Source organism: Bradysia coprophila, unplaced genomic scaffold (genome assembly GCF_014529535.1).
Source record: "Bradysia coprophila strain Holo2 unplaced genomic scaffold, BU_Bcop_v1 contig_232, whole genome shotgun sequence".
NCBI lineage: Eukaryota > Metazoa > Arthropoda > Insecta > Diptera > Sciaridae > Bradysia > Bradysia coprophila.
Genome location: NW_023503493.1, coordinates 20,163,776 through 20,174,787, shown reverse-complemented (window position 1 = coordinate 20,174,787; position 11,012 = coordinate 20,163,776). Strand labels below are relative to the sequence as shown.

The window sequence follows — 11,012 nt, the reverse complement described above, 5'->3', positions numbered from 1 at the left end:
GTTGTTCTGAGATTTAAATAAAACATTCTGCTTTTACACCTTATTTGCTACTTTATATGCTGCTTTGTATCGCAGTTATTTCATACAAAACTTCGCATTCACATCAGATAGCTATAAAGCTTCTTTCTGGTCTTTTTAACGTTGCGCTTTAGCAACGAACTAAACGAACAACGATGAAGACCAACCTATTACCACCTACAGCACGAGGCTAATAGGTTAATAATGCCTACAAATTGAAATAGCTTAAAGCTGAAATGCCTACAAATTGAAGCAGCTTAAAGCTGAAATGCCTGCAAATTCAAATAACTAAACGCTGAAATGCCTACGAATTTAGCTAAATAACTGAAATGCCTACAAATTCAAATAACTAAACGCTGAAATGCCTACGAATTTAGCTAAATAACTGAAATGCCTCATAAGTTTAACTAAACAACTGAAATTCGTTCGGGATTTCAGCCAACGAATCGTCAAAGCTTGATTGTAAGAACGAACAGAGCTTTTATGCTCTTCCCTTACCCACGGTTCACGTTAAGTGATTGAATCAATGAAAGAGAAGCTGTTTCGACCTCCGAATACGATGGTGGTCACAGGACAGTATAGAACTGTCCATCATCAGTTGCTTCCATCGTATTCGTTCACAAGACAGCGTAAATTTTCGATTGAACAAGTTTTGAAAATTTACATAGAAAAATTGCCATCTTCGATGGCCATCTTCTGCTTTTACACCTTATTTGCTACTTTATATGCTGCTTTGTATCGCAGTTATTTCATACAAAACTTCAAGAAATGCTCTTCAGGATGTTCTATTGCAACGCTTTTACTTAAGAGACAAATGAGAGTGATATTGCTCTTTAAATTTATCAGGAAACATCATTCTATACCTCGGATTGATTCTTGATAAAAAAAAACTTTCTTTTGGGAGTCACATTAATCATGTGTAGAAGTGTATTCGGCCATTTATTACTAGTCGTGGAAAGTTTATACCAACTAAAAGGGGAATATTCGGGATACTCCTACGACTTCCTTGTATAGTAACTCTACCTTACCGATGGATAAGCACATCGTAGTTGAAGAGTAATTCAGGTACATGATAGTCAACAGCATGACAAAGCATAATTCCGTTTTCAATTCATACCATTCTGTACATCCTAGCATTGGATGCTTAATTGCGATGTTCTAGAACTGCTGGTTCCTTTAGAGAAAAGTTACGGATCAAAGTGATGAAGGGCTGTGATAAATTCAAAATTCGTAGGCATCTTTCCTTTCTACTTCTTGAACTGATTTGTGATGCTTTTGAGTTTCTCTCTTCTTGATTTGTTTATTGTTTGTAATTATCAAAAATTGACCTATGAATGATTTATTTAATTTGTCTAAATTCAATTATTTCAATTTATAATTTATTGTGTTACACATATAGAAAAAGGATTTGATGAAGGATTGTCATGCACGCTTTTCACAATCTCATAAATTGAACTGGATTTGTTGGCAATTCCCCCAGATTGCTCTTGCGTTTGAATGTTTTTATTTTGACGATAGTAAAGTATTTTAGACCGAACTTCTATTCCAACGCACTGTCTTACTGCTTCAGGTTTACCATCATTCCCCACCACCTATCCCTATCCAAAATTCCCTAAAGACCACTGTTTCGGCCCGCTAGTATCAGTGATCTCGACAGTTCGTCTCTATTTTACCATAAAATAGAGTGAAAGCAATTTCTTTCACGGGCCATCGTCAGGAACGTCATAGAGTGTAGATCTTTAAAACCATAAGCGTTCTACAGTCTTTAGGTGGGATACTAAATAAAACAACAACAAAACACACGTACCTTGCCCTCAAAGAAAAAATTCAAATTCAGATAAACAAAACAAACAGTCATCAGTCAACGGGCACTCAGTTGAAATCGAAATGGAAATGAAAAAAATTCAACGGCCTGGCATCGGTAATGAGAGCAGATAAAGGTAATGAGAGTAGATAAGGGTAACGAGAGCAGATAAGGTTACACAGTGGTAGACAGTTTGACCAAATAAACGCAGACTAGACAGATCAGATAGCGGCAGCCAGTTAGATCAGACAAGGGTAATCAGTATAATCGGAGCTGAACAGGGTAATCGGAGTAATAAGAGCAGATCAGAGCACTCCAAGCAGATAACGGCAGGCGATCTGAGCAGACAAATCAGAACAGACAAGACAATCAGAACAGACATTCACATCTGTTAAGCGAATCACACGAGAAGATCCATAAACAAATTCTGCAATTGTTCTTCTCCGTTGATTATGCTGAATTCTCACTTCCCACTTCCCACAATGATCAATGAACAATGCACAACTTTATAAGCTGAATAACAGCCAACATCTCTATGAACTTCACAACGTTTTCGATAAAAATTTCAGCGAAATCTATCCAGTGTTCAAAAAACGTTTTCGATAACAACTTCAGGCAAATCTATCCAGTGTCCAAAAAACGATTCGACCAAATATTGCGATGTTTACCATCATTCCCCACCACCTATCCAAAACTCCCTAAAGACCACTGTTTTGGCCCGCTAGTCTCAACGATCTCGACAGTGTGTTGACTATTCCCATTCCTATTTTTGGGAAACTGATTTCCCTTTGCCAATATCCAATATTTGTCAAAGATTTCAAAACATTGGCTCGGATTAACCGAACTAATCCAAATAACAATGTTCGACACTTGGAATACTTTGTTCTCTAAAAAAAAAGTTTCTGTAAAAAAGATTCATGTGGACTAGCTTATGTCTAGAAAGTATGATAAATTAGACTTTTGATGAAGAACTTTGATTTTTTTTACTGTTGTAATAGTTTCTAGTCATAGATGATTCGATTCCAACTGACACCGTAAGTCCTTTTATATCAAAATGAAAATTAAGACGAGACAAAGAAGAGCTTAGTGGCTTCACCATTTTTTATCTGACATTCTCATCAACGTACGTTGAAATTAGTTTTTTTCACAAAAATCAACACAGTCACACAGTTACAGATACCCGGGTGACACAACACACTTGATGATAAAATGGCAAATTTCATACAAAAATTCACCTCATGCTACAGACATTTTTCTACGGCATGAATTTCAACTTGTTGCGTTTGTCGAAAGAACAAAGATTAGTTCATCAAAATTCGTTTTTGAAGCAAACCGCACACATCATTTTCAATCTAACTGTATCTTAATTGAATCGTTTTCCATTTCTCTTAAGTCGATGATGAAATATCCAAACTAATACTCAAAATTTAAAAACATAAACCCAAGCTTCACCATTTTTTTTTTAAGAACTAACTTTAACTAATTTTTAATTTGAGAATTTAGCAGATAGTAATAACTGCTAGACATCAATAATAATTGATAATCGCTTTAAAATTGGCATAGACACTAAGCTCCTTATCTATTGCTATTCCATGCAAAGATTAGCACAAAAATATCGTCACATCATTAGAAAGTTGCAGATTTGCATAATTCTTATCAATGCGCGTGTAATGTGGTGATGTTGATTGCCTTTGACTGGGTGCAAATTCATCACAATTTGACGAATATAAAAGGGGATCAAATCCATTGGATTGTCACACAGTGATTTGTGTCCAATCTAATAGGTTCAATAAGTGAATTCTACACGAGATGTGGACTCCATTAGTTCTATTCGTATTCGGTAAATAGATTTCCGATTCTGATTTAATCGGAATTCGTGTGAAGACTTTGAATTTTGAATTGATTTTTTTCTTCGTTCTGGTTTTTAGTTGGCCTTGCTGCCTCAGAAGGTGCCTGGAAACAAAACCACGAGTACAAATACGATGTTGAAACACGCACGCTAACCGCTTTGCCTGATCTCAAGCAACAATGGGTTGGTATGGCCACACGTGCCCGTCTATACATTCGCCCACAAGCCGACAATGTTCTCATCGGAAAATTAATGAAACCCGAATTTGCTGAAATTCATCATCAACTCAACAATGGTTGGGATATGGATTTGAGTGGTGAACAACTTGCTTACCATCAAATGCCAATGTCCGAAAAACCATTCGAAGTTCGATTGAAGAATGGTGCCATTCGTTCGTTAGCTGTTGACCGCACAATGACCAACGACCAAGTCAACATGTTGAAGGCCATCATTAGTCCACTTCAAGCTGACACCAATGCCCAAAATGAAATCAGATGCAAGCACAACCAATTGCCTGAAGAACATGGCAACAATGCCGTCTACAAGACAATGGAACCAACTGTTACCGGTGAATGTGAAACTTTGTACGATATCTCACCACTCCCAGAATATTTGACCCAAAACCATCGCGATTGGGTTCCAATGCCAAAATTGAAAGGAAACGGTGAATTCATCGATATCGTTAAGACCAAGAACTTCTCCAACTGTGACCAACGTATGGGATACCACTTTGGAATAACCGGACACAGCGAGTAAGTGTTACGGTGATTACTTTACGTTTGACTGTGAAACTAATGTTAAAATCATTTCCATCAGCTTCAAGCCCAATACCAACCAAATGGGAGATGCCATGTCCAAAACTGATGTTACTCGTATCATCGTCAGTGGTTCATTGAAACACTACACCATTCAATCTGCCCAAACCATCCAAAAGGTCGCTGTCAGCCCAACTTTGTACGGTGAACAGAAAGCTATTGTTGTTGCTTCCGTCAACTTGACATTGTCATCTTTGGAAGAAATCTCATCGCACCCACAAATCCCAGCTGGAAACCTATTGGAAATTGGTTCGTTGGTTTACACTTACAACTTGCCATCTGATTCGCAAAACCACGCTCGTCCCATGAACAACACTTCCGACTCGTCCAGTTCGTCCAGCTCATCATCTAGCAGTTCAAGCTCAAGCTCTAGCAGCTCATCCGAATCGGGCTCAAACTCATTGAATGGCGACTCAAACGATTCTGATTCCTCGTCGTCGTCGTCATCATCATCGTCTTCGTCTTCATCTAGCGAAGATTCAGTTGAAACTAGCCGTCAACAAAACAAGAACCAAATGGCTAACAAGAACAACAAAAAATCTCGTTCACGCAGATCCATCAATGTTGACAACGAAAAACGCTACAACAACGCCATCCGTAAACAATCCACAAACAACAACGAACAAGACGATTCAAGCTCGTCCAGCTCAAGCTCGTCAAGTGAATCAATGAACGCATCATCTCAATCGAATCCAGATGATTCTTCCAGCAGCAGCAGCAGCAGTAGCAGCAGCTCTTCATCCGACAGCAGTTCTTCGTCATCTTCATCGTCGTCTGACTCGTCAGATTCCAGCAGCTCAAGCTCCAGCTCGAGCTCTCAATCAATTGACAGCAGTGAAGAATATTACCAACCAGAACCAACTCTAAAGGACGCTCCAGAGATGCCTTTGCTTCCATTCTCCGGTAAGTAAAACCTATAACTTTCATTTTCGATTCGATTAATAAATTTTCGCAAACTCTTCTTCACACAGTTGGCAACAAGGGACATTCGTTCAAATACGCCAAGCAAATCAACCTCGTCCAAGATGCCGAAAAATTGGCTCAACAAATCGGCGAAGAACTCCAAAACCCCAGCGAAATTCCAGCCAGCAATACTTTGAACTCATACAACCAATTGGCTCGTATGATCCGTCAAATGAATGGCAAGGAAATCAACGAAGCCGCCAATCAATTGTACCATCCAGACCGCGAATTGGACGTACAAAATACTAAATCGCTTGTTCGTAATGCTGCCTGGAAAGCCTACCGTGATGCTGTCGCTGAAGCTGGTACCCCACCAGCCGCTAACCAAGTCATGGAATGGATTGAAGAAAAGAAAATCCAAGGTGAAGAAGCTGCTCAACTGATCGCTGCTTTGCCAAAGACCATTCGTATGCCAACCAATGCCTTGTTGAGACGATTCTTCGTAAGTTTTAATTGAAAGAGAGAGAGAATAACTTTTACCACACAGCCATAAACATAAATTAATTTACTCATTTAGCACTTCGCCACCAGCGAAAAGGTACAAAACCAACAAAACGTAAACACCACCGCCTTGATTGCTCTTACCAACTTCTTGAACGCTGCTCAAGTCAACAACCAATCAGCTTACAACTACTATCCAGTACACAGTTTCGGTCGCCTTAGTGATCGCGACAACAAAATTGTTCGTGACGAGGTCATCCCACATTTGGCTCGTGAATTGAAACAAGCTGTTAAGGACGAAGATAGCCAAAAAATCCAAACTTATATCCGTGCCTTGGGCAACTTGGGACACCCCAAGATTCTTAGCGTCTTCGAACCATACCTCGAAGGACAAGTACCAGTATCCGATTTCCAGAGATTGGCAATCGTTGTTGCTCTCGATAAACTCACCATTAACTATCCACGATTGGCTCGTTCGGTCCTGTACAAAATCTACCAAAATGTCGGAGAAGTTCACCAAATCCGTGTGGCTGCCGTTTTCCAACTGATGCGCACAGCCCCACCAACCTCAATGCTCCAACGTATGGCTCAATTCACACATGAAGATCCATCCGAACATGTTCAGGCTGCCGTTGAATCCGCCATTCGATCAGCTGCCAAATTGACTCATCCAGATCAACAAGAATTAGCTGCTAACGCTCAAGCTGCTAAATCCTTCTTGAACGAAGAACGTAAGGGACGCCAATACTCACGCACCCTCTTGCGCGATTATGCCGATGAACATTTGAACTTGGCCTACTTCCAACAAAGCAGCTACATTGGCAGCCAAGATGAATTTTGGCCACAAGCCCTTTTCTTAGCCACCCAACGTAACATGGGCGGTTTGAAGAGAACTTCAGAAGTGAGTATTTGCAATTGCGCTAAGCAAACAATATAATTCGACTTTGGGTTCAATTTGCTGACATTTCCAATATTTCGTCTTGCGTTGCATTATCAGCACTACGCTATGGTCAACAGCATCGATCAACTTTTCGACATTCTCGATGATCAATACGATGATTCTAAATTGCAAAAGAACCCTGAAAATCCAAAGAACGCTCGCAAGCAACATCAACCCGAACCCCAATCCAACAAATGGTCCACACAAAAGATTGCCCAACTTTTGAACATCAAAACCGACGAAGCTGAACAATTGGAAGGTCAATTGATGGTATCCATCATGAACACCAAACGTTTCTTCACCTTCGACAACCAAACTGTTGAACAATTGCCAGCTGCTGCTAAGAAAATGGCCAACATGCTCCGCAACGGACACCAATTCGAATACAGCAAAATGTACAACCGTGATGTTGTCACAGTTAGCTTCCCAATGGCCACCGGTTTCCCATTCGTGTACACCTACAAAACTCCAACTTTGGTGAAAGTGGGAGGTGAAGTACGTCTCCGATCCACACCAGATTTGGCTCAAGGTACAGACGAAGAGATTTTGTTGCCCAAATACGCCAACATCAGCGCCGAAATCCAAATGACTTATGCTACAACCGTCAACACCAAGGCTGGATTCGTCACTCCATTCAACAGCCAGCGTTATGTAAGCATTTCTTGCCAAAATAATCGTACTGAGGGCAGGATCATCAGTTTTCTTTTTCCTTTTAATGACTCAAACAGGTCGCCGGTATCAACAAGAAGGCTCAAATTCACTTGCCACTCCGTATGGTCGTCGATATTGATTTACGTAACAACGAAGTCAGCGCCAACGTCGAACCACTCCGTTCCAAGAAGAACTCCCAAGTCTTGCACATGAGCAACTGGCCATACACCTCGCGCCAAGACATCCTCAGCTATCGTCACGACTACAATTTGATTCATGTTCGTTCCCAACGCAACATTGAATATACTTTCGGTGACCGATCCACTGGCATGGTCTTCCAATTCCAAGCCCAACACGAAAAGGACTTCATCGACTTCAGCTCCGTTAAGAACAAGATCAAAGAACAAGATTTGACCACCGCTATCTTGTATCCATTCAACGTTAAATCCAACGAATTCTACAACGTTAACTTGCATTTCGATGCTGAACATTCGAGCAACAAAAATGCCAAGATCACATTCTCATACACCGATGATCAAGAAGATGTTGGACCACAACCCACCAATCCAAAGAACCCCAACGAGCGTCTCAACAAACAAAACGCTGCCAATCCATCCTCCAAGTCAGCAAACAGTGAACGTCGCCGACAAGAATTCCTTCAAAATGTTGCCGCCGGTATCACCCACAGCGAAGCTCAAGTTTGGGACTTTGCCGTCGAATTCGAAGGCAAGAACCCAGCTGAATACGTTTTGACCATTGCCACCGCTGACAGTCCAATCGACGATAAAGTGCGTATGTTGGTATTCGCCAATGCCGTCAACGCCCAACCATCCAAAAAATCTTCACAACAAATGCAAGCCTGTATGACACTCAACGGAAAATTCCCCAACACACCCACATTGAACTTCAAACATGCTTTGGAACACGATGCCACCTCAAACATCGATGTAACTTTGAACTTTGGTGAAAAATGCTCGCAAAATGCTGCTCACATTCAAATCAAGGCCAAGCTCCAACAAACCGAAGAACGCAAAGCCCTCATTCGCCAAAGTGATGTCGGCAAACAATGTTTGAAACAAATGGATCAAGGACAATATCAAATGCAAGCTTGTCGCAAGGTCACATCATGGGCCAACAAATTGGACCGTTACGAAATCAGCATTGATTACGACAACGTTCCATCCCAATTCAAGGACTGGACATACAGATTCTATGGAGCTGCCCGTCACATTGGATACCAATACTATCAAGAAAACAACATGGTCAACAACAAGAACGGCCGCATTGAAATCGAAACTCAATTCGCACCCAGATTGGACGCCCTCAATGTTACTATTCAATCGCCAAAAATGCAAGGAGAATTCCGTGATGTTCGTTTGAACAAAATCGCCGCTACGGCTTTAGTCATCAAACCATCCAACAACTGGTCTGATCGTCTATACAACCGTGCCATCCAATACAGAGACGTCTGCGTTCTTGACAAGGACTACTTGAACTCCTTCGACAACAACACCATCGAGCAAAACCTTGGTAAATGCTGGCACGTCATGTTACAAACCGTAGACCGTTATGATGCCAACGAATCACAATCGTCCGAAGAAGATGAAGATCAACAAATAACTGTTATGGCTCGTGACTCTGCCACCGATAGCAACCAAAAGGATGTTTTGATCGTCGTTGGTCAAAACGACGGCAACGACTATACCGTCAAATTGACACCAGGTCAAAGCGCCGAATCCACACCACGTGTTTACATCAACGATGTCGAACAACACCCAACTCAAAACCATGCCGTCGAAATTCACTCCGACGATGATGCCAATCAGCCAATCATCCGTATCTTTGCTCTTCCATCCCATGAAGTTACCGTTGAGGTCCGTGACATGCTTGTTGAAGTCACATACAACGGACACACCGTCAAATTGGGAGCCGACTCTGAATTGAGAAACGATGTTCGCGGTATCTGCGGAACATTCAATGGCGAAAAACACGACGATATGACCTCACCACAAAACTGCATTCTTCGTCGTCCACATCAATTCATCGCCTCGTGGGCTGTTGCCGATCAAGATTGCCAAGGACCAGCTAAACAATTGCAATTGGAAGCTAAACAAGCCACTTGCTTGGAAAAGAACGTTTTGTACGGAAATGTGATCAGCGAATCGGAAGCCGGCAGAAAGCGTTACAACGTCTTGAGACAACACAACCAATCGTCCAGCTCCGAATCGTCTGACTCAAGCGATTCATCATCCTCGTCCTCGTCTTCATCCTCATCATCTTCGTCATCCGAAGATAGTAGCATGAACAAGGAGAACAACAGCAAATACAATAATGACAACAAAAATAATAAGAACCAACAACGTACATTCAAGAACCAATACGATAAGGACACCAAAACCATTCAACAACATCAATACGAACAAGTCGGTAGCGAATTGTGCTTCAGTTTGGAAAAACTTCCAGCCTGCCCAGAAGGTTACAAAGCCGAAAAGAAGTACGAACAAGCAGTTGATGCTCACTGTCAACCAGCTCATCAGCCAAGTGCTTTGTTCTACAAGGAACAAATTCGCAAGGGAAACAACCCAAGTGACTTAAAGACCAAAACGATTAGCCGTAAAGTCACTTTCCATGTTCCCCAGAACTGCATTCGTGCTTAAGCGTCGTTTGACTCGACATCGAAATGTTTAATTTATTGACAATTTTTGTTAAATTTAGTATGTAAGCGCAAAGGAAATGAGTGGTCAATTAAACGATTCATTCAAAAAAAAATTCTTTTAACGAAAATTAATCCAATTGCTGCTTCTCGTCTTACTGAATGAGTCTTTTCTTAAGATTACGACTGTAGCTAAAACTTGATTCTTAACATTCTGCAGTTCGGAAGTGGCAGCGCCCGGTTTTTTTACGTTACGCTTTAGTAACGGACTAGATGCAACATTAGAACTCACCCACAGCGCGAAGCTATTAAAATAATCTAATTAAGTCATGAGAGAAGAAATGAAGAACCGAACAGAGCTCTGCCCATGGGTCGGTTGAACAAGCGTTAGAAAATTTACAATGTAATCTTCTGATGGAAATTGAGGATCAAACTTGAATGCTACTTCGAAAGTTCCCAGAACGTAGCACGAATCATAAAAATCCATTCAACATTCAAACAAACTCACCCTACCACATCCAAAAATAAGAAATTACATAAACATACGATCCTGACCTCATCCGACAGCTCACGTTCAGATTCATTCTCCCGCCATTCACTTCACGAACGTGTTTGAAATTTCGTTGGACTATCCTCAGTTCGCCTTCACGCCCAGAATAAATAATGCAGATAAATAATGCTATTAACCAATGCATACGAACAAGTTAAGATTATTCCTGGAATAAACTATTACTCCTTATGCTACAATGAAAATACCAAACAAAGATGAAAATGTCACCAATTTGACTTCTTACGTTCGTCAGAACATACGAGAATGGAACGAAAAGGGTATTGAAATAATTCCTGACATGCCACAGCTTACCACTACTTCAGAAAAT

At 41.0% G+C, this 11,012-nt stretch overlaps 1 protein-coding gene across 1 annotated transcript; it reads left to right on the top strand.

Moving 5' to 3' along the window:
- The first annotated feature begins 3,538 nt into the window (after positions 1 to 3,538).
- LOC119075646 (vitellogenin-A1-like) lies at positions 3,539 to 10,250 on the top strand. Its single transcript, XM_037182131.1, has 7 exons — positions 3,539 to 3,662; positions 3,751 to 4,423; positions 4,488 to 5,389; positions 5,458 to 5,891; positions 5,967 to 6,791; positions 6,888 to 7,481; positions 7,559 to 10,250. The coding sequence occupies exons 1-7, from the start codon at positions 3,632 to 3,634 to the stop codon at positions 10,136 to 10,138; spliced, it is 6,039 nt and encodes a 2,012-aa protein (XP_037038026.1). The 5' UTR covers positions 3,539 to 3,631; the 3' UTR covers positions 10,139 to 10,250.
- The last annotated feature ends 762 nt before the right edge of the window (positions 10,251 to 11,012 follow it).

Bases quoted from the DNA above. Each gene is read 5' to 3' on its own strand.
- LOC119075646 (XM_037182131.1), top strand. From the start codon at position 3,632: ATGTGGACTCCATTAGTTCTATTCGTATTCG. The intron at 3,663-3,750 runs GTAAATAGATTT...TCTGGTTTTTAG, and splicing joins ATTAGTTCTATTCGTATTCG to TTGGCCTTGCTGCCTCAGAA. The intron at 5,390-5,457 runs GTAAGTAAAACC...TTCTTCACACAG, and splicing joins GCCTTTGCTTCCATTCTCCG to TTGGCAACAAGGGACATTCG.